The 24,265-nt window shown below is 46.9% G+C and overlaps 1 protein-coding gene across 1 annotated transcript in view; it reads right to left on the bottom strand.

Annotated features, from left to right (window-relative positions):
• Positions 1–1,905: 1,905 nt before the first annotated feature.
• The window catches only part of CHRDL2 (chordin like 2), a 73,914-nt gene continuing 51,554 nt past the window's right edge, over positions 1,906–24,265 (bottom strand). Inside the window, exons 8-11 of the mRNA XM_030556798.1 lie at positions 23,637–23,831; positions 20,152–20,334; positions 12,950–13,042; positions 1,906–5,935 (exon numbers count right to left, since the gene is read on the bottom strand). Of these exons, the coding sequence (XP_030412658.1) occupies positions 5,856–5,935; positions 12,950–13,042; positions 20,152–20,334; positions 23,637–23,831 (551 nt within the window). The 3' untranslated portion in view covers positions 1,906–5,855. The remainder of the gene's footprint in view (positions 5,936–12,949; positions 13,043–20,151; positions 20,335–23,636; positions 23,832–24,265) is intronic.

Here is a 24,265-nt window from a genome sequence, read left to right on the forward strand (position 1 = left end):
AACTCCCACAAGCCTGAGTTTGAGATCCAGACAGCAAAGATTAATGCAACAGACTCTGAAGCAATTTTCTCTTCAGAGCATGCGCTGTCTTTTCTTTGGTATTATTACTAGTTCATTTCCATTAGTATCTAGGTATTTATCCCCAACAAACTAGACACTAAGGCGATGGGCGCTGTAGAAGGCCCCAACACGGATGGACACAGAGAAAGCGTCGGGGGGAGGAATACTGACTGGCCCTGGAGTGACGAGGACCTGCTTGGTACATAGAACTGACAGGGGACACACGACATCACTCTTGCTGCTGCTGGGAGGTTAAGAAGCGGTGACAGGTGCAGACCGTGAGTCTGGCTATACCTCACTTCTTTCATCTATAGAATGGGCTTAGCCAGTCTTCCTCCCCTTGCCAGCGCGTTGGGAGGCGTCACTGAGGAATGGTTCATGTACCATTTGCACTGCAGCGTGCTCCCTCCATTCCTCATGGCAGAATGTGCATCTAGCCCTGCATGCGCCTAGCCTAGCACGCCGAAGACTGGGGTCCTAGTCAAGGCCATCCTTGCCCATATGTAAAGTGTGCAGCTACATAGGGCACCAGGAAACTGGGGGCACCTGCTCCAGCCCCTGCTCTGCCTCTTCCACAGGGCCCCCACCACTGCTCCAACCCTACTCCACCCCTTCCCCAAAGCCCCCACCCCTGCTCCAACATCACCCCACCTCTTCCTGCCCCTGCTCTGCCCCGCCCCTGCTCTGCCCTGCCCCACCCCCACTCCACTCCTACCCCACCTTTTCCCACTTCCCTGAGAACTGCAACAGGGCTGGGCTCCTGCACTCACCAGCAGTGAGAAGTGCAGGGACCCAGACCCAGACCCAGCCATGCCGCTGGTGAGTGCTGGGGGGGGGTGATTCCACCCTGCCCTCCAAGCAAGCCCCCCTACCCCTATTGAGGCCTGGGGCCAGCTCCTCACCTCCACAGAGGCCTGGGGCCCCATACACACACTCCACAAGGGGGCTGCATAGGACCCCAGAATAGCTGGGACGGCCCTAGTCTTAGTCTTGGTTTGACCAATAATGTTCTGTGTAATCTTGGCCAAGTCAACTTCCTCTCTGTGCCTCTTTTCCCTCTCCCAGCCTTGGTCTGTCATGTCTTTGTAGAGTGCAAGCTTCTGGAGGCACGGCCTGTCTCCTGTGTATGTACACAATGGGGTCCTGAATCTGGGTTGGGGCCTCTTGCAGCACCTCTAATACAAGTAATAATTCACTGTAACCCTGAGCCAGATTTCCCTTGCTGGCAATGGATGTGCCATGCACCAGGCTCATTTTCCACACACTTTATAAAGTTAGACACCAGCAGAGCCCTGCTGCCCTAGAGCATCACTGATGTGGCTCTGTTACATGTGGGCCACTCTGAACTCCCTGGCAGAAACAGGGAACGAATTTGAACCGCTCCCACTTCCCCCTACTCCAGGACCAAGCCCCCACCACGTGCGGCAAAGGAGAGTCTCCGTTATCTACATTTTATAAAGAGGAAGGATGGTTCGGTGAGCAGGGTGCTAGCCTGGAATGCAGATGACCTGGGTTCAGTTGTCGTCTCTGCCACAGACATCCTGTGTGACCTTGGGCAAGTCATTTAGGCTTCGAACTCCCACTGATTTCAATGATAGTTAGGCACCTAAATACCTTTGAGGATCTGGGCCTTAGACTCAGTCTGCCTCAGTTCCCCATCTGTACAATGGGGATACTACAGCAATGGTGTCATAAAGGTGCTCAGGTACCATGGTAATGGGAGTCTTAGCTCAATACAGGCAGTGATGCATAGTTATGAAAATTACCATAGCAACCCTAGAATATAAAAGAAGGCACCAGGCATGTGGATTCAGAAACACTTTAATCAGATTCATCAGACAGATATGGATCTCCAAATAAATAGATTTAACAAAACCAAACCCAGGGATAAATACTTATACCAAACCATCTGAAAATCCCCCAAAGCTATTGCCAGGCAGTGTACACATCAATGCTACCGCGCACCATCCTCGTATGGACAGAGAAGAAATGGCTCTGCTTTCCCTTTGGGAGATGCTCCCTCCTGTGAATATAGTCGGTAGATACTATGTAAGATATATAGAGAGACGTGTATATATATATATGCCGGCATAATAATGTGTTTAAGAGCTACCTTAGTGCATTGTTCAGATCTCAGCCCCAGAGCTCTGAGAACTCCAGAGGTTCCATCTTTGCAGGCTATGTTAGCAAGGAAATGTTTTTCATTGATGTGTAAGTATAAGCCGAGAGAGGATGTCCAATCTGTGTGGCATCAAGGGCCGGGACATTTCACCAGGCTCCCTGGGAGCTTTGCCATTGATTTTGGTGGGAGCAGGATCAGCCCCCTAATTTGCCTATAAATTAACATAAAGTTTCAATAGAAAATAAGTACAACCATAGCGTTTGCCCCGATCAGCCTGGATCAAGGACCAGAAATGGCTTGTTGCTTGGAGTCAAACCTGCTGTTGATCGGCTTAGTCCTCACCCAGCCGCCACAAGGAGAGCGCGGCTGGGTGCCACTTTATGTGACACCATGGGCTGCATCAGCCCCCTGCACATACTGTGGGCACCCCGGTAGGAAGGATTTCCCTGGCCCCATCTAGTCTTCCTTAAAGTTTCCTAGCAGTTTCTAAGAAATAAGACAGAGCAGCAGGGACCTCCAGGCCATTTTGACTGGGATGGGAGATGGGGGTGGGAAGCTAGGAAGCCTCATTTCAAACCTCATCGCTGCAGCATTTTCTTCCGCTGGGCCCGATCTCGGGAAGCACTGAGCACCCTCAGCTCCAACTGACTCTGAGCAACTGGAAGGACTAGGCTCCTTGTGCCCGAGGTCGTCAGTATGGCGCTGTGGTTACCATCAGAGCAGAGGCAGCTCCTGAGGTTGGGCACAAGGCTTCACGCTCAGCTAGTGTGTGTCAGGCAAAGCAAGCTCTCCATCCACCTGCAAACTGACGGGGCTTAGGGGTGAGCCTGGCTGTGAGCCCAGGCAGGGGAGGAAAAGGGTGTAATTCACCCCCTTGCTCCCCTGTGGCGGGGGCTAGCTGCATCTCCAGACCCTGCAAGAGGGGAGGGCAGCTACTGATGGTCCCCAATTCCCCATCTCCCATGAGTAGGCTCCCCCTGCCCAGGGCAATGGCCAGCACAGCCCGGAGGGGGAGTAACCTGCACTAGGAGAAAGGCTGGTCTAGTTTACTCCTCCCCTGGAGCCAGGGGCAAGCAGGGTCTGGAACTCCCAGAGACTCATACTCTGAGGGGGTGAAATATGGGGCTGGTTCAGGGTGGTGCTGTCTGTCTCATTTGCAAACATGTGCCAGCAAGAACCTGTGAAGGTGTCTAAATTGCTGTCAGCCATTCAGGTGGGTATTGTGGTTCCCAGTGACCACCTGGCAGTATCAGACACACCTCAGGATTTAGCAGAATGCGGTCGATAGTAGCAGTAAGCACTATCGTTGGCAAACGCTGAATTTTTCAGGGCTTTGCTGGTAGGTGCTGAGACATTTATCGCTCCTTTTGGTGCCTTTATCTGCCTTTGGTTTCCCAGAATTTGAAGTTGGGATTAGAACTGCATTGAGATGGATTTGGTGATTGAAGACAACCTCAGTAACCTAGGAGCCTGCCTGATCTGACTAACGCAGTGCTAACTCTGGTGGCCCTCACATGGATGCAGTCGCAAGCAGAGGTGCCGTGCACGCCTGAAAACCAGGTCATTTATTTACCTAACCATGGAGTTGGGTGCTCGACTGTAGGCACTCAAGTTTGAACATTTTTGCCTGACGCCTCCTCCATGCAAGAGTCTACGTTGACTTTGGTAATGTACAAGCTACAGTCAATAGGCCAGACTCAGATCTCTGTTACACTGCCAGTATCATTGCTCTGGCTTTATACTGGCATTATTAATATCAAAATCTGGCTACCATGCAGAAGGCTGTGCTAATCGATTAAGTCCCAGTCTGCCCTGTGAAACTCCCAGCTGATGGATACAAGGAACTGTTTCTGCTGCCCTCTCACGGTCTGGACTTAACCCCAGAGGAATTTCAGTAACATTCATTTTGTTAAGCCCCTTCACCCACTAGGCACTGCACAGATGATGGTCCTGCTTCTCCTCTAAGCCACACTGGTGTAAATCTGCAGTAGCTCCATTGATTTCAGTAGGTTTGTTCTGGATTTAGAGAGCAGAGTATGGTTTGCACTGTATCACGTGTGTGCTCAGAGAGGAGTAGCGGGGTGAGAGAGGTGCATAAAGGAACCTATTGACAATAAACGAGTAACAATGGTGTCTGGTTAGCCAGCGGTGGGGAAACATTCTTGTAGGATTACCAGAGCAAAAGCTGTGTGAAGGATCAGGTGCTCATCCTTGTGTTAGCCGATGCTTTGCCTAGAAAATGTCTATCTGGGAGGGCAGCTATGCAGGGAATTTCCTACCGTTCATAAAACCAAACCAAAGCACTAGGCCCGTTGCAATTCTCAATGGGAAGAATAAAAAAACATGAGCATGGAACAAACACACTGGGTTAGAAATTCACACCTTGGACCAAATTCAACCCTGGGGTAACTCTGTCGAAGGTGGTGCAGTTACAGAAGGGATGAATCGTGCCCTTCGCTATCATGGGACTTTCTAAGCAGTGTAATGAATGGTTTTTAATCTTTAGAACCTGGAGCTCTACATCACCATATGGCCTCGAAAAGTAAATGTGTGTGACCTGCAAAGAGAAAAAATAATCTGTTGGGTCTGCATTTCTTTCTTTATGGTGCATAAAGGAGGTCCAGCCTTTTCCACTCTTAGAGTTTTCCAGAAAAAATGTGCTTCTTTTCCACCTTAGAAATATCAAGAATATCAAATCTTGTCGTCTCTATTTTGTCGCTGGAGGTTGCCTTCGAGGACGAGAGAACTGGAGTAGAAGGTTCTTTGTTTTTGACAGAGGGTGAAGGATGTTCGAATCCTTCACAAGGAGAGTTTTTCCTCCTTCCTCTTTGTCTGGAGTTTGAATTAAATAGGCAGTAAGTAAATCAAAGGATATATAAAGCTCTGTAAACAGTTAAATTAAAAGCCCTCTTCCCTCTGTGCCATCCCTAGGTAGGACCCTGATTCAGCCAGGAACCGAAGCATGACACCTAACTTTAAGAACATGAATAGTTTCACTGAAGGAAGTGGGACTACTCGCAGGATTAATGTTTGTTCTTGAACTCCTGGCTGAATTGGGGCCTAGGTCAGTCTGCAAAGAGGCTACATCCCTGGGAGATTTGCCATGATCAGATTATAACATCACTAGTTCTCCAGTCCTCCAAGGAGTCTTCCGGCTAAAATAGACTCAAGCGCTGATATTTCTAAAGTAATATCGTTTGTGTTTTAAATGCTTTGTACATCACAACGATGCTTACAAAGGAAACAATGGCGATAATGGCGATTTTCTCTCTTTGCAGGTCTCCTTTAAGATGATAACTGTAGAAGGAACAAGACTCCTGTTCTGGTTCACTGGTAGCCCATGGTACTGGCTAGCAATACAAAACAGCTGGGAACCAGAGCCCATAGTTTCTCTCTTCACAGCACATCCCTTCTGTCTTCTCCTCCACACCCCTGAAATCATGGACAAGCAGGAGATAAGCGGTTGGCTCCCCCAACCCATCTCTGGGAACATTCCAAAGGGTGTCACGTCCGTGGTTGTCACCGTGTTTCAGACTCAGATCTGTTGTCATCGCTGGTTTGATTGCTTGAGTTTTTAGTTTGCATCCGTTTTTTTTTTCCTTTTATTGCTGTGCGAGTTTATTTAATAATGCAACTTTTTCATATCTCTATATATTTGTTTCAGGGTTTTTTTTTACAAGCTCTTTGTTTCTTTCTCTGGATTCTCTGTCATCTTAAGCCCTGAGGTTTGGGCTCTGAAGTTGTTCCAGTGACCTAAATGAGAAGAGAAGACAGACGGATATTTACTACAGATGACACTCTGACACTTGCCCTATTGGGAATGTAATACTAATAAATAATTATTATTTGTATTATCCTGGCACCAGGATCCCTAGTCATGGACCAGGACCCCATGCGCTAGGCGCTGTACAAATCCAGAACAAAAAGAGAGTATTATCTTATACTTACAATCTAAGTATAAGACAAGAGACAGATGGGGGCGAACAATGAATAGGGCCCTACCAAATTCACACCCATAAAAAACACATCACGGACCGTAAAATCTCATCTCATAAGAACATAAGAACGGCCGTACTGGGTCAGACCAAAGGTCCATCTAGCCCAGTATCTGTCTACTGACAGTGGCCAATGCAAGGTGCCTCAGAGGGAGTGAACCTAACAGGCAATGATCAAGTGATCTCTCTCCTGTCATCCATCACCATCCTCTGACAAACAGAGGCTAGAGACACCATTCCTTACCCATCCTGGCTGATAGCCATTTATGGACTTCACCACCATGAATTTATCCAGTTCCCTTTTAAACACTGCCATAGTCCTAGCCTTCAAAACCTCCTCAGGTAAGGAGTTCCACAAGTTGACTGTGAGCTGCATGAAGAAGAACTTCCTTTTATTTGTTTTAAACCTGCTGCCCATTAATTTCATTTAGTGACCCTAGTTCTTGTATTATGGGAAAAAGTAAATAACTTTTCCTTATTCACTTTCTCCACATCACTCATGATTTTATATACCTCTATCATATCCCCCCTTAGTCTCCTCTTTTCCAAGCTGAAGAGTCCCAGCCTCTTTAATATTTCCTCATATGGGACCCTCTCCAAACCCCTAATCATTTTAGTTGCCCTTTCCTGAACCTTTTCTAGTGCTAAAATATCTTTTTTGAGGTGAGACCATATCTGTACACAGTATTCTCTATCCCCTTTTTAATGATTCCTAACATCCTGTTTGCTTTTTTGACCGCTTCTGCACACTGCGTGGACATCTTCAAAGAACTATCCACAATGACGTCAAGATCTTTTTCCTGACTCATTGTAGCTAAATTAGCCCCTATCATATTGTATGTATAGTTGGGGTTATTTTATCCAATGTGCATTACTTTACATTTATCCACATTAAATTTCATTTGCCATTTTGTTGTCCAATCACTTAGTTTTGTGAGATCTTTTTGAAGTTCTTCACAATCTGCTTTGGTCTTAACTATCTTGAGTAGTTTACTATCATCTGCAAATTTTGCCACCTCACTGTTTACGCCTTTCTCCAGATCATTTATGAATACATTGAATAGGATTGGTCCTAGGACTGACCCTTGGGGAACACCACTAGTTACCCCTCTCCATTCTGAGAATTTACCATTAATTCCTACCCTTTGTTCCCTGTCTTTTAACCAGTTCTCAATCCATGAAAGGACCTTCACTTTTATCCCATGACAGCTTGATTTACATAAGAGCCTTTGGTGAGGGACCTTGTTAAAGGCTTTCTGGAAATCTAAATACACTATGTCCACTGGATCCCCCTTGTCCACATGTTTGTTGACCCCTTCAAAGAACGCTAATAGATTAGTAAGACATGATTTCCCTTTACAGAAATCATGTTGACTATTGCTCAACAGTTTATGTTTTTCTATGTGTCTGACAATTTTATTCTTAACTATTGTTTCGACTAATTTGCTGGTACCAATGTTAGACCTACCGGTCTGTAATTGCCGGGAGAATGCTCAGGGTGATCCACCCTACAATAATCTAGAGACCTCCCCCTCACTTCTTTTTGGATCAGGACCCCTACAATTACAACACCATGACATTTCAGATTTAAGTAGCGGCAATCATGACATTTATTATTTTTAAAATCCTATGATCATGAAATTGACTGAAATGGACTGGGAATTTGGTAGGGCCCTAACAATGAGACCATTAATATTGCACCTCCCATTCTCAAAGATCCTAAAGGAGAGGATTTTGCAAAAGATAGATTATAGAAGAATAGTTTCTTCCACTGCAGAGTGAAATTCTATGGCCTGTTTTGTGCAGGAGGTCGGATTAGGGTGATCAGAGTGATCCCTGCTGGCCCTAAAATCGATGAAGTTATGGACATCATTCCTGCAATCTGTGCTTAGGCACACACACATACACCCCAGACTTCAATGGGAGTGGGTCTGAGTAAAGACAAATATCTCCATGGATCACATCATCTCTGAAACTCAGCCATCCACAGGGCAGAGAGTAGCATTCAGAAACCTCTGGTGGGAGAAAGGTGGCTAAGGAAGACCAGAGCTAAACTCCTAATCTGTGCCCTGAGGCCTTTACAATCCATGCTTCACAGAGGATGTTTACGTCTATAAGATCTCACCAGGGAGACCTGTCAATAGGGAACTTACATTATCATTAGTTTTTATTTATTCGCAGTAATGTAGTGCCCCATCAACCCTGACTCCATCTTGGGATTCCACAGAGCATGGGGATTTCAAATGCGAGGGGGAGATCCTGAAACCATCCCCACTGGGGTGATTTTGGGGCTTTCCACATCAGTTTTCCATTATGATTTTCAGTTGGAACCGTTATTACCTTTTTCTTCCTGCTAAACAGTTTTCAACCTGTATAGCAATGGAGGCTATGCATGATTGACAGGGAAATAAGGCTGCTGTGCAAAGACTCCTCCCACTCTGGGCCCCCTAAATCCCAGCTGTCTAGAATCAAGCATATATAGCAAGCTGCTGCCCAGAAATACACTCACAGTACGAAACAATCCCATCAGCCCTGATACCCATCCTCCCGTGGCTCCCCGGTCATTCCAATTTAAAACCTTCCGCAGAGTTACTCTAACCTATTCAACGATTCTTGGGAGGAAAGGCAGATTTGAGGCAATGTTGCCGTAGGGCACTGCTCTGGGACTTAGAAGATTTGAATGCTGTTCTTGGCTCTGCCACTGATTTGCTGTGTGACCTTGGTCAAGTCAATTCACATGTCCGTGCCTCTTTCTCCTCTCCCTTTTAGTTCTGGCTTGTCTACCTGGACTATAAAATCTTGAGGGCAGGGACTTACTATGTGAGTATACCATGCTTAGCATGATGGAGCCATAATCTCAATGGGGGCCTCTATGCACTACTATAATACAACTACTCAAAATAGTGTGTGGGTGTCAGGAGATGTGGTTTCAATCTCTGCCCAAGATTTCCTGTGTAATCTCTGGCAAATCACCCAGCCTACAAGATTTCTCAATCTGTGAAATGAGGATTAAATAATCCTCATCTATCTCTGAAAAGTATTGGGCAGTTTAATTAGTTAGGGCCAGATCCTCAACTGGTGAAGGCAGTTTACACCAGCTCAAAATCTGGCCCTTTACCTTCGTACAGCACTTTCAATATGGTAAGTGATATAAGTGTTAAGTATTATTGGAACTAATCATTTGTATTGTGTGGGTTTTGGAAGGACTGCACTTCTTTTTGTGTTCATGGAGGATCCAAGAAAGTATAACAAATTTCTCAAATGTATTCATTATTAAAACCAAGTCAACATATTTTGGGGGTGAAGTTTGTTAACTCTCCAGCTCATCATTGGAAATCTGAAATTCACATTCTGTTACCTCGTTGTGATTGGTCGCAAACCACAACCTTGTTGTGATTGGTCGTAAGCCCCGTGTGATGGAGTCTTTTCCTGGCATCTTATTGGCTAAATGTAATTCCTTTTCTCCTAGATTTCTGGTTTACAAATTTAAAATTCCTTTTCTGCTAACACTCTTGCTAGTAAAATCTTGGCATACAACTGTACAAAGGTCTGGGAAGGACCTTAGATTAAAAATTCAAGTGGAAAATATTTTGTAGTATTTGCCTAGTTGTTATTGTCATTAAACTCATACAGAGTGTCAGCTGAGTCAGAGAGAAAGGATGGCCCAGTGGGTAGGACAGTAGCCTGGTATCCAAGAGCGCTGGGTTCAACTTCCAGTACTGCCATACACTTTAGGTATAACCTAGGGTGAGTCACTTAGGGCAGGTCTACACTACCCACCGGATCGGCAGGTAACGATCGATCTATCAAAGATGGATTTATCGTGTCTAGTCTAGACACGATAAATCGATCCCCGAGCATTCTCCCATTGACATCGGTACTCCACCGCCATGAGAGGCGCAAGCAGAGTTGACGGGGAGGTAGAAGCAGTCAACTCAGTGCCGTGAAGACGCTGCAGTAAGTCGACCTAAATACGTTGACTTCAGCTACGCTATTCTTGTAGCTGAAGTTGCATATCTTAGGTCGATTCCCCCCTGCTCCAGTGTAGACCAGGGCTTAGTCGTTGTGTGCCTCACTTCTTCGTCTGTAAAATGGGGATAATAACACATTGCTACCTCAGGAATGTGCTAAGGGAATAAATACATTACAAATTGTGAGGTGCTCAGAGTCTATGGTAAAGGGGCCACATGTATATTTCAGATGGCTAGGACACACACTGCTGTTGTATATTGATTCAGATTTATTTTACTGTGAAATATCACAATAATCATTGTACACCCATCTGAAAATCAGCCGCAGAAGATGTTAGGGAGGCTGTCTTTTGTATTGCTAGTAAGTTTCTGATTCCAATATTCTATACAGGACTTTGAAACCTTCCTTATCCTCCCACTAGTTGATCTCAGCCCCTTTAATCCCAGGAAGGATTGTGTATCCCTAATACTGTCATAACCGGGAGAAATATTTTCTAGCTGAATTAATCTCCTGTCACTAGGCAATTGCTGGCCAAGGCTTTCCTAGAAATCTCACTAACTATAATTGATGATTTCACAACTTTGCTATTTTTTCACACCACAGTCCCTTTCAGAACAGCATACTTGTGAAATCACAGAGGGCAGGGTGTTTAGGTCATCGGAAGCTTCATCGGGGAAAAACAGGATCACAATGACATGGTGTTAATCTTTGTGTGGGCGAAATAAGGATGAACAAAAGGAATTTTTAATAGTTATTTTAGGCATTTCTGCCTTGGACATTTTGCAACTCAATTAATTTTTGTTCTTGAAATCTCCGCTGTGCATGATTTTAAACAATGGCGCGCTGTGCATGACTCAGGAATGTGAGTGCTCACAAAAGGTGCCAGCCTATTTAAATCCAGAGATCGTGAGCACAGCAAACCAGATCAACAAAAGGCCCTGTCTCCTTAGGTGACCCAGGATAACATAACCCAAGATTTAAGTGTGCACAGGAGACAACGAATGAAAATCAGGGACAGGCGCAAGGGTCAAAGGTTTAAAGCGAGCTCTCCCAACAGCACCACTGCTCTGCAACGGAGTTCATGGAGTGGGTTGACGCTGCCTAGAGGAACTCTACCTGGATGCATGAAATGACCAGGAAGGGAAACATGGACTGATGGCCTCAGAGACTAAAGTCCTCTGGTTATCCACCAGACAGATGGCAAGTAATCCCACACAATCCTGCTTCAAAGCCCACTGAACTCAATGAGTCATTCCATTTACTTAATGGGCTTTGGATAAGGCCTGATATACACTTCATCTCTCTCCTAGCTGGATCCTCTCTAGGTGGAGCAGGAATCTCCACCTGCCCTCTCCATTCAGTCTCTGGCCCCTTTGGTGACAAAAGTGCCCATTGGTGCTAATTGTAACATTTGTAACAAGGATTTGTGAGGTGGAAATTAGGATATTTAGAAAAAGATTTCTAACTCTAAGGGTAGTTAAGCTCTGGACTAGGTTTGCAAGGGAGGTTGTGGAATCCCCATCACTGGAGGTTTTTAAGAACAGGTTGGTGTGACAGGGTGCCGGGCATGAAGTGCTTAATCAGCCCCCTGCCACGCCAGCCCCAATCAAGGGGAATGGATCGGGGCTGGCTGAATAGCCCTGCCTGCTTGGCAACTAGAAACACCTGCCAGTAGCCATGGGCTATAAAGGCTGGGAGGGCAGGAAGATACAGGGAGAGGCCAGGGGCTGAGAGGGACTGGTGACTCTGGTCTGCTGCTTGTGAAGCCTGGCTGTAAAATCCTGTATATAGATAGTAAGGCGGTGGTGGTAGGAAATAGATATAAATAAAATTCACTGGCGATTCCATCAACCTGAGGCATCCCTGACTGGTTTGTGAGGGTAGCAGGGGCAGAAGCTAGAGGGGCCCAGCTGCTCCTGGCTACAGTTGGACCAATAGCTGTCAGGGACTGTCTAGGTTTACTAGGTCCTGCCACGAACCAAGGGGCTGGACTCAGGGACACCAGAACAGGGGGAACCCGGGGGCCATGGCCCCACCACTTTTTACCAGCCGTAAGGGTGAATGATAAGGGGAGGGAGCAGAGAGGAGGAATCAGGGGGTGGGATCTTGGGGGGAGGGTGGAGCCTCAGGGGTGAGTGGGGCATGGTTTCGGTGCCAGTGGCCCCCCCACTTTTAGGAAGCTTCCTCCACTCCTGGCTGGTCTTGTATCCCTTCCAGCCCTACATTTCTATTACTCTCTGACGTGGCCCCACTGAGCTGAGACCCTCACTTTCCTGTTACACAGGCTGCTGAACAGCTATCAGACGATCAGTCTTGGCCTGGACCAAGCGGTGAATGACTATGCAGCTCAAGCCCTCTGTCAGCATGTGGCCTGGTGGTGCCAGGTTATTACAACATTTACACACTTCCAGGAACATTAAGGAGGATTTCAATATTTCGGGGAGTGTTTTGTCAAAGCCATTACGTCACTTTTTCCGGTAAAGCCAGATGGACTAGTTTTACGGACTTTGGAGAGATGTAACCTCTGGGTTGTGTCCACTTGAAGGAACTTGGCTGGCCTTTCAAATATTATTATAAAGTGAAAATGTGACTGGTAACAAAGCAGATTGTGCACATTTAAAGACACCTAGTCATGTGGACAAGCCAGTTTACTCACACTGTATTTCATTTCCCCCCATTTGCTCAGTGGGGTAAAAAAGATCTTTACGGGATGACTGATGAGTCCAGAACACATATCGGTAGAACCCAGGCCACAATTGCCAGGAGATTACAGAAGTAAAGATTTGCTTTTTATTTGTACCTTCATTTGTTCTGGTGATCAGCCTAAAGTTCTGTGCTTCTGGGTTGAACTCCTGTTTCCTGATCTTCTTGATCTGTATCAAATGAAATATTCCTGGGGACAGAGATGATTGGCATAGCTTACAGATCAGCTCTATTTTAAAACAGAACAACCCCACCACCAACAACAACAAAAAAAACCCTTCTCAATAGTTAGCTAATTAGAAAGGTAAAAACATAGGAATAGTGGAAGCACCAGACTGGCTGAGACCTGTGGTCCATCTACTAAGAACACAAGAGCTGCCATACAGAGGCAGATCATGGCCCATCTTGCCCAGTATCCTGTCTCCAACAGTGACCTTTACCAGAGCATCAAGGGGAGTGTACAGAACAGAGCAATTATGGAGAGATCCACCACTGTCTTCTATCCCTGACTTCTAGTAGTCAGACGTTTAGGGTCACCGCAACCATGGGCTTGCATCCCTGACCATCTTCTCCCCAAGAACTTATCCAGTTCTTTTTTGAACCCAGGTATACTTCTGGCCTTCACAACATCCCATGGCAATGAGTTCCACAGGTTAGTTGTGTGTTGTATGAAAAAGTACTTCCTCTTGTTTGTATTAAACCTGCAGCCTATTAATTTCATCATGTGGTCCCTGGTTTTTGTATTGTGGGAAAAAGGAAATAAACCTTCCCTATTCACTTTCTCCACACCATTTGTGGTTGTATAAACCTTTATCAGATCCCACCTTAGTCATCTCTTGTCTAAGCTGAACTAATCTTTTAGTTTCTCCTCGTATGGAAGCCATTCCATACTCTTGATCATCTTTCTTGCCCTTCTCTGAACTATTTTCGGTTTCACTAAATCCTTTTTGAGATGGGGCAACCGGAACTGCAGGAGTATTCAAGATGTGGGTGCACCATGGATTTATATCGTGGCATTATGGTATTTTCTGTCTTATTATCTATCCCTTCCCTAACGTTCTGTGAGCCTTTTTGACTGCTGCTGTGCACTGAACAGAAGTTTTTAGAGAACTATCTCCGGTGACTCCAAGATTTCTTTCTGGGGTGGTAACAGCTGGTTTAGAATCCCAGAGAGGGCAAGTGGGGCAATTTGCCCCAGGCCCTGGGCCCCACCAGGGCCCCGCGAGCCCTGACCAAGAATCCCTTCCCTGGCAAGAGGCACCTTTTTAATTTTCACTCACCCGGCAGCGGTCCGGGTCTTTGGTGGCACTTTGGTGGCAGACCCTTCACTCACTCCGGGTCTTCAGCGGCATTTCGGCAGCTGGTCCTTCAGTGCTACTGAAGACATGGAGCAAGTGAAGGACCTGCCGCTGCCGCCACCAAAGACTCGAAGCGCTCCTGGGTGAGTACAAGCGCCGCAGTGGGTGGCACCTTTTTTTATGTCCGCTCCTCTGCTTTGCCCCAGGCCCCCTGAATCCTCTGGGCGGCCCTGCTCATTGTATATGTATAGTGGGCATTATTTGTTCCAATGTGCCTAACTTTGCACGTATCAACATTGCATTTCATTTGCTACTTTGTTGCCCAGTTGCCTGATCTGGAGAGCTCCTTCTGTAACTCTTCGTATCCATGGGTGGCAAGTTTGTAGAAATTTTGATGGTGCCCAGAACCCACCCCCACCTGCCTAAGGCTTTGGGAAGGGTTTGGGGGGGGAGGTCTGGGGTGCAGGTCCTGGGCTGGGATTAGGGTGCAGGACGGGTGCAGGGTGCAGGCTTTGGGATGGAGTTTGGGTACTGGGTGCAGGCTCCGGGATGGGGCAGGGGATGGGTGTGCAAGAGGGGGTGAGGGGTGCAGGCTTTGGGACGGAGTTTGGGTGCAGGCTCTGGGCTGGGGGTGTAGGACGGGGTGAGAGGTGCAGGCTCTGGGAGGGAGTTTGGGGGTGGGAAAGGGTTTGTGGGAAAGGGGAGGTGGTGCACGCTCTGGGAGGGAGTGCAAACTCTGGGAGGGAGTTTGGGGATATGAGGGAGTGCAGGGGTGAGGGCTGTGGGGCTGAGGATGAGGGGTTCATGATGTGAGGTGGGATCAGGACTGGGGCAGAGGATTAGGGTGCAGAGGGATGACGGTTGGGGCTGAGGATGAGGGGTTCATGCTGTGGGGGGGCTCAGAGCTGGGGCAGAGGATCAGGGTGCAGGGGAATGAGGGTTGGGGCTGAGGATGAGGGGTTCCTGATGTGGGGGGGCTCAGAGCTGGGGCAGGGGATCAGGGTGCAGGGGGATGAAAGTCGGGGGCTGAGGATGAGGGGTTCATGATGTGGGGATGCTCAGGGCTAGGGAAGAGGATTAGGGTGCAGAGGAATGAGGGTTGGAGCTGAGGATGAGGGTTCATGCTGTGGGGGGCTCAGGGCTGGGGCAGAGGATCAGGGTGCAGGGGGCTGAGGGTTGGGGCTGAGGATGAGGGGTTCATGATGTGTAGGGGCTCAGGACTGGGGCAGAGGATCAGGGTGCAGGGGGATGAGGGTTGGGGCTGAGGATGAGGGTTCATGATGTGGGGAGGCTTAGGGCTGAGGCAGAGGATTAGGGTGCGGGGGGATGAGGGGTTTGGGGTGTTGGAGAGGCTCAGGGTAAGGGCAGCCTGGGAGCCATTCTACTCCAGCAGCAGAAGCAGGCAGGGGAGAGGCACTGCACTGCTTTCTGTCAGGCAGGGACGCAGCAGGGCCGAGGGGGGAGACCCAGGGTGGCCAGGGCCCGATTCAGGCAGGGCCAGAGGAGAGACCCAGGTCCAAATATTGCTGGAGCAGGGCCCCCAGCCCTGAATATTGCTGGTGCTTGAGCACCGCAAACATATATAACCTGCCGCCTATGCTCGCATCCCATTATCTCCTCCATTATCCTGTCTCCAAGAGTCGCAACACCAGATCCTTCAGAGGAAGTTACAAAAAAAACCTTGCATTATCACAATTTCAAAATATCTCTGTAATAACAAGAATAACTAATAACAGTAGCACTTGGAGACCCCAGCCAAGGCCAAGCAAGGCCCCATTGCACTGCACAGCACCTAGCACCTGGGGCCTCTAGGTGCTACCATAGCACAGACAATAACAACAGGGCTCTGTCTCTCTCATTGCCCTTCTGACAAACACCTCCAGCCTCATCTCTGCACCCCTCCTTTCAGATCCCCTCTTTCCCGTGTCCATGGAACTGGCTGATGTTGATTCATATTTCGTTTTTCTACACATTCAGCAGCCAACATTTTTTTTAATCCCCCAGTTTAGAAATGTAGCTTGACTAGGAAATATAAAAATATTTCTATATAGACTTATGCTTCCTTTGTGCCAGAGTCAGAATGCGAGCGGAGGCGTTTGAGTCAATTGTTTAATTCAGGAAAACCAGAATATGTATTTAGCAATGGAAATGACCTTTAAAATGGATTAGGTATTATAACATTCCTATTAAGTAGTGAAGTGCTGACAAATGTGCCAGGTATGCCTGGAACATCCTTCCTCACCCTCTCACTTAGCCTCTTTCCTGCCAAGGGCAGCCTCTGTGTCCACTGGTTTGGGACGTGAGAGGAAGTGTCGACTAGTGGTTGAAGCAGAGGACTCAAAGGCATGACTAGAGCTGACTGAATCGTTTTTGATTTTTCGATTTGATGGCCTAACTGAAAAAAACGAAGAAAAGATCAGTTAATTTCAAACCCAAATTGAGTTGTTTTTTTCAGTTCTTCTCAATGAAATAAAAAACCTGAAGACATTTCCTTCAGGTCTAACAAAACATTTTTTAAAATGTCGTTTCAGATCAACGTTCCGGACATTTCCAAAATTCTTGTTTTCCGTTTTTTTCAGTCGAAGCTACTTGCCGAATTTGACCTAAATTCACATATAGTTTCAGCGCCCAGAGAAATGCATTTTCTGGTGAGTTTACTATTAGCCAAAAAAAAACATCACCCAGCCTTAGTCCTGACTCTTGGGCTCCATTTCTGGCTCTGGTTCTGGCTCTGAGCTGATCTGTGCCTTTGGGCAGCCTCAGTGCGCTCTCTGTATAAAATGGGTATAATACCTCCCTCACCTGAGTGCTTAGAGGCTTAGTTAATGACTTGATGACATATGGCCCAGTGACTAGGGTGCTCGCCTGGGCTGTGGGACACCCGTGTTTGATTCCTCTTCTGACACAAACATCTCATATGACACTGGGCAAATCACCTAGTCACTCTGGGCCTCAGTTCCCCATCTGTAGTATGGAGATAACAGCCCTGCCCTACCTCACAGGGGTGGTGTGAGGAGAAATACGTTGGGAGTTTGAAGATGCTCTGCTTCTTTGGTGATGGGGGCCATGTAAGTACCTTAGTTAGATAACTAGAAAACATTGAACTTTCTTAGCTATAAAAGGTCAGAGTAGACTATGGATCACACTGGAGCATCCATTTCAATAGGACCCATGGGGGCTTCACACAGAAGAAGTCTTCTATGTGAGAGGCTAAGAGGATCCAGCAGGGTTAGCAAATAGGTGGAGAGAGACAGACGTCTGTCCTCTTAAGGAGCACAGCTTCCTGAAGGGATCCTTGCTTTTCTCCTTCATTCACCTTTCCTAATGGGCAAAGGGCCCTCTGCTGTCCTGAGGACAACAACAGTCCTAGCCATGTGAGAAAACAGTGTGCGCGTCTGTGTGTGAACTGACACAGCCCCCGAGCGTGTGTCTATAGAGAGTGCTGCACAGTCCCGACAGCAACATACATGTGTGTGTGTGTGAGAGAGATAATGTCTCCTGAAACAGGCCTGGCCAACAAGGTACATGTGTCTGTGTCTCTGAGACAGGGAGAATTGCTACTTTTCACAGAATCATAGATTTTAAAGCCAAAACGTACCATTTTGATCAGCTAATCTGGCCTGCATAAAGGCCAAAGAACCTCACCCAGGAATTCCAGGGGGTGGGGAGGGGAAAGAGAGAGAGAAAATCTGCTAAAATGCTCCCTAAAACAGTCTTATCAACAGCCTGAATAAAAAGGGACATGGACAGAAAAAAACAGTATGTGCGCTCCACTCTGTGATGTGACTACGGGGCTCAGCTCATCTATCTGCTCCCCAGGAGTCCCACTAGGGAGGGACAACAATGGCAGCAGGGGGCTAAGGGAAAGACGGATTGTTTTTACCATGCAAGTTCCACCCCCCAGCTCCTGCAACAGTCTCTTCAAAGCCCACTTCTTTCTGCTCTCTGCCCTCAGCTCTAAGCATAGAAACCGCATGTAAAAATCAATGCCAGCGCTTTATAATGCCTTAGGAAAAAACAGCACTCGCCTGCTTCACAAGGGTGTTGCCATGCTTACTAAATTAACATGATGTTAGGTCTAGGTGTATTTAATCCGGCTTCAGCACGGGGGGCTGAACTAGATGAGCTCTGGATTTATCTTCCAGCCGGACATTTCTCTGATTCTATAGTTACAAAGTGCTTTGAGATCCTCAGATGAAACACATGAAGAGTGTCCTCCTGCACCCTTTGAAATCAATGGCAAAGTTTGCACTGATTTCCACAGGCCCAGAATCAGGCCCTATACTATTATAATTGAGATGATGTGTAGACACAGACTGTACCAACGCAGGAATAAATAATACTGCTTAGGGGTGAGAAATATGATAGGTCACACACAATAGCGAGGTGGATGAACTCCAGTGGTCTGCTCCCAGCCTCCCTGCACCCACAAATCTTCTTCTGTTACTCAAGTGAAATACAGCGTAGTGGTGGAATCCATACGTGCCTGAGCTCACACACTCTCCCAGCAGTAACACTCTATGCTGCCAAGCAAAAGAGCAGAGCTGCACTCTTGGATGAGGGCTTTCCCTGTCTTGGCTGGCAAAGCTGCAAGCTCCCTGGAGGCATTAAGCATTTGGCCTTGGTAGGTGGGAAGACCACCCCATGCACTGTTTTGGTAAGGACGCCTGCCAACCAATGATGAGCAGCCAGTGTCTGCTCATGAACTTGGCCCAATATCCTGAGTCAATGTCTCAGACTGTGACAATCCTTCAGTGCCTGTCAATCTCAGCATCCATGGCTGGAGACAGAGACAAACCTTGGAGGGATGGGTACTCCAGTGGAGGAGCTCAGATACCATGGTGATGGGTGTCCTTATTAAAACCTAGATCAGTACAGCCTTCATATTATATTATATATTATAGAGGTCACCTGAGGAAGAAGAACCTGGCCAATGAAAGAAAAAAGGCATTTATGGGTATGGATAGAATATGAGCTTAGTGAACTATATGGAACAACTGAAATGGAGATCTTCTGGTATAATAATACCCTCCATTTTCAAGCACCCAGAGCCTTCTAGCCCGCTCCTGTTTATTATGGGTGATCCACAGAGCAATCATCTACTAAATCAAGAATCTGAATTACAATGGGCAGTAGATAGTGGCTAACAGGTCCAGCGGGCCAGATCCTCAGCTGATGTAAATAGGAACACAGGATGTTAGTGTGTTAGTCTTTAAGGTGCCAATGGACTCCTTGTTGTTTTTGAGGATGTAGGACTGGAAAGGACTTCCAGTCCCCTTCTATTGTAAATTGGTGTAGATCATTTGAAGTCAGTGGAGTGATGCTGACTTACACCAGCTGAGGAAACTGCACGGTACCTTACTATATGTATAGTGTTTCTTTTGAGGTCTCCTCTCATTTTACTGCTTATTAGCTATACTTCAACCTCAAAACCTGAGAGTTTTGGGTCAGATCAATATTCAAAAGTTTGGATGCAAATCCATCGAGTCTGGAGAATTTGACATGTTGTGTGATGTTGATTTCCAGTGTTTGCTGTTTCCTGTTGAGTCAGTCTGTGAGTCATGAGAAGAGCTTTATTGCAGTATTGCAATGTTTGCTCTTTCCATTTGGGGTGGAAGATGGAGAGGACACGGTTCAGGCAAAAATGAAAAGGAATGAATGGAACTGTTTTGAATGTCAGAAAGAGTTCAGCTTGGGTTTAGTGTGAATTCAAGGGCAATGGCTGAAGGAGGGTCAGATTTTATCCAGACTGTATTACTCAACTTCTGTGCATCAGGTCTGTCTTACAATGGGGTTACCAGACACATCTACCTCCAACCAATGCTAACCATGGAGATGTCTCCAAATCAGCAGACAGAGGTTACCTAGGTAGGAGCACTGCTGAAAGACGCCAAAAACATGATTGTCCTGCCAAAGCTGGAGAGGAGACTAAACAGGTATGGCCAATGACCCTTCAAATAGCCCTTAAAAATCCTTTGCTGGTTTCATTCACCAGATTCACCTTTTACCAGTTTCCAGCTGTAAATTTCCACCTCTTCAGAAGAGTCTTTCTCGATTGCAATTTTCCTCAGGTCTTCCTTTGGGCTCTCAGAGCCGGGTGGCACATACATGTAGACCAATACCCTGTTCAGATCCTTGGCACATCGGGGGATATTTATTTCATCGGTGGGCTTGACTTTGGCATCTAGGCACAAACAAAGTCAGCATTAATTGTTTCGCAGCTACGTAGTCAAAAAGAGCGGTCCAAAGACTGGAGACCTGGCCTTTTATTTACGACTCAGAGCAAGTCCATACCGCAATCAGAGGTGTGATTACAGCTCAGGTAGACATACGTGAGCTGGCTTTGATCTAGTTAACATGCATACCGATAGCAGTGAAGACGCAACACCACAGGCTTCAGTGTGGGCAGTTCAAGCCCACCCTGAGCATGTCCTCACATTCCTAGTCCATGCCAGGATCCGTGCCTGTGTCTTCACTGCTAATTTTAGCCATGCTAGCTAGAGCAAAGCCAGCATGGGTATGCCTACCCAAGCTCCAATCACACCTCTGACTGTAGTATAATTGAGTCTGAAGGCACTGTCTGAAAATAAGGAGCACCAGATATTATGATGAGTTTTAAAAGGAGACCATTTAGTTCTCTGTAAGTAGATGGAGACCCCATAACCATATTGCTATTGAATGCTGAGATAGTGACGTACCCTAGCGTTAGCAATGGAGAAGGTAGTTTTTTTTAAGTTCTCTGTTATTTGCCATGTGGATTGTTAAAAAACATTATTTTTCCAACTCACAGCCTCTGTGTTGTATACAGAAAGTGACAGGGATCAGATAGCAGCAAACTGAAAACCTTCCCAGAATAAAACCAGGCAAAATTCTCATCTCAGATCCTGTCAGTGGATCGCAACATGATTTGCTCTCCCTACCCAGGAGGGCCTCTTAGGGTATATCTAGGGAAGGGGGGGTGGGACTTCAGAGCCCGAGCTGCAACTTCCAAGCACTGTCTACACAGCTTGTCTACACCGCTAGCACAAGCCCCACTAGCCCAAGTCTGTCGACCCAAGCTGGGAGGCTTGCTCTAAAACGCTGCATAGACCCACCCTCATTGACTTCAGTGGGGATAAAGCAGGGCTCAAACCAAATCCCTGGATCTGGACACTCTTCAATGTGGGGGATGATTTACCAATTTTGGGTCAGATCCTCAGCTGCTGTAGATCTGCACAGCTCCACTGAAGTCAGCAAAGCTATGTCAGGCTACACTAGTAATTTGGAAGTGTATGTAACACACTAGCGGAGCATGTGGGGTTGATCAGTCCCCTCTGCAGGTCATCTGCTGGACCTCCCTGCAGGGGAAGGGAGAGGGGTATTGAGACTCTAGAAGACAAATGCTCTGGACAGTGTTGTTAATGGGGTAACTCATGCTTTTGGGGCATGGGCTCCAGGAAAACAAGGCAAATCTTCCTGTCCTGAGCAATGAATGAGAGGAAGGTGTCAGAAGACGTATATTAAAGTAGCTGTGGGCTACTCCCCTGGGCTTCTTAAACTGGCTTTACACAGGTAACTCCATTGACTTCATGGGGTGACTACTGATTTAATTAGTTGTATCTGAGAGGACAATCCAGCCTGGGCACAGCTACTCTGAACTGGCACCTCCCAACACCTGCCTGGTAGGGGCTCTTCCGGCTGCACCCCTCTCTTCTGGCCCATTGACATGTCATTTACACCAGTTCAGACTCATGGGGCCTGCTTTTGATCTCACTTTTCCCAGCCAATCAGGAATAGTTTCAATTAAACCAATGGGATGGCCCCAAAGTAAAATAGGGGCTAGATCTTTGGCTGGTGTGTAACAGTGTAGCACCAGGATCGGGCTCCAGGTATAAGTGTGATCAGAATCCGCCCACTTTATATTCACTCACGCCCACGTATTGAGGTGTTACCCACACTCCCTTACATGTCACCTCTGAATCTGGCCTGCCGTGTCAGTTGGGAGGGTGATCGCTGGAGGGATATTTACAACCTTGAGCAATTTTTAACACTACCAAGCGAACGTGCATCGTCAATTTTTGGCTTCTGCGGTAATTAAGAATTTGCTTTCAGATTTGGAAGCCAGTTTGTTGCATTTGGTTGAGGTTCCTGGAACTCGGAGGAGCTCCCTCCCACCGCTGAATTTTGCCTTGTTCTCTCGCTCTTTTGGCTGGTAAGCTTTTCACACTACTCCAGAAAAAGTCTGGTTATAAATAAACACAGGGAGTTTATTTTAGGAGTGAGACTATGGGGTCTGATTCTGCTCCCATGCCAGTCCTGCACTGGTGTATGTCCCTCCACTGCACTGGAGTTCCTCCTGATTTCCACTGATATAAATAACATCAGAATCCTGAGAGAGAGAGAGAAAAGCAGAGGGGTGTTTTGCAATGACCATAACATAAGCATTCAGATAGCTGTCTGGATTTAGCATGATGCTAACGGGGGTGTACCCAGCCTGTCCTCCTCCATCATTGCCAACACTGGCCTCCATAGTCCTAAAGCAGGCACACCCCCATTAAAGTCAGTGCATGTTTGACCAAGATGGCCCAATAGAGGAGGCATAGCACCACCATCTGAACTGCACTGATGCTAGTGATAGCAAACTGCACCCCTGTTGCACCTTTCAGAGCTTTTGCCCAACAAATAAGCAAGCCTCCCAACCACTTCTTTGCAGCACAGTGAGGTTTTACAAATGGGAACGCCTATGGCACAGAATGTGACTTGCCCCCAGACAACACAATGAATCAGTGGCAGAGCTGGGACTAGAACCCACAAATCCTAGCTCCCAACCTCTCCTCACCAAAGTCAATACCAAAATCATGTGACATGGCTAACCAGTGACGAAGTGGGAGGGATGTGATAACAGCCTACGAGTAATGGAAGGGCTTAGGAGGAATCATTTAGGCTGCAGCAAAGTGTTTAAGTTGCAGTAAAATGCACATTGGGAAAAAGCTCCTAGCGGTGAGATTGAAAGCTTTCAAGGGACCACTGTGATCATCTAACCTGACTTCCTGTAGAACACACACCATACAGCTTCACTCAGCAATTGCTACCGCTTGGTTCCAAGTAGGTTCCTAAAGAAGCTGGAGAAGTTCCATTGCCTAAACTTCTAAAGCTAAATGAAGTACGAAGAGATATAACTTAGGAACAGTCCTTCATTGGAAGGGGGGGTGGATCAGGTGGCCTCACCAGTCTTTTCCATCTCTAATCCCTATGATTCAAGCCAAAAAGCTTTCACAAAAAGACCAGAATCCAATCAGGAGACACAAAAGTCCATGTGTTAACACATACAGGTACTTAGTCCACTGAAGTCACATGATTACTCGTTTGAAGTTCAGCAAGTGCATACGTAGGATGGGGGCATTAAGACTAGCCAAAAGGAAAGAGAAGCCAGCAATAAATGAAGGCAAAACACCAGGAGAGAGCAGCGAATGCTGGGGACAATAGTCTAGCTGTTCTCCCACGTACCTGGACATGTTTTACAACATTTCCCTTCTACTTTCTCAGGATATTCACAAGGATATTCCTTGGGACACGTAACCTTCTGGCAGTCCTGGATCCCATCCGTGCAGGTACACAGGATGCATGGTAGGATTCCATATAGTCGGAAGACGGGATGCCACACTTCTCCATGGGAGTAGGTCTTCCCATTGTAAATGCAAGCTGAAGAGAAAGAGAGAAGGGTAGCAATACAGAATAATAATCATGTTGTACCTCTGTACGGTGCCTTTCATCCTGATGGATCTCAAAGCACTTTGCAAAACTACCAAACTAACAGGCAAACTATGTCAAAGGGATTGCAACACCCACCACTGCAGTGCAACCCCCTCTGGGGCACAACACGGCAGCAGCAATACTACAGAATACTTCAGGACAGAAGGTGAGTATGAAAATTACAGGGAAATGAAACTATAAGGGGTATTTAAGCAGCTGAATGTAGCTACAAGAGCTGGAACTTGGCCAGGCCAGTAGGGCTAATAGCCCTACTCCTGCATAAATTGCAATGAGATCTTTAATGAGCATGAGTTGTCAGGACTGTATCTGAAAAAAGAATGCTGGGATCCTTGATAACATGCATCTGTTTGGCACTACTCCGA

Source organism: Gopherus evgoodei, chromosome 1 (assembly GCF_007399415.2).
Source record: "Gopherus evgoodei ecotype Sinaloan lineage chromosome 1, rGopEvg1_v1.p, whole genome shotgun sequence".
In the NCBI taxonomy this organism is placed as follows: Eukaryota; Metazoa; Chordata; order Testudines; family Testudinidae; genus Gopherus; species Gopherus evgoodei.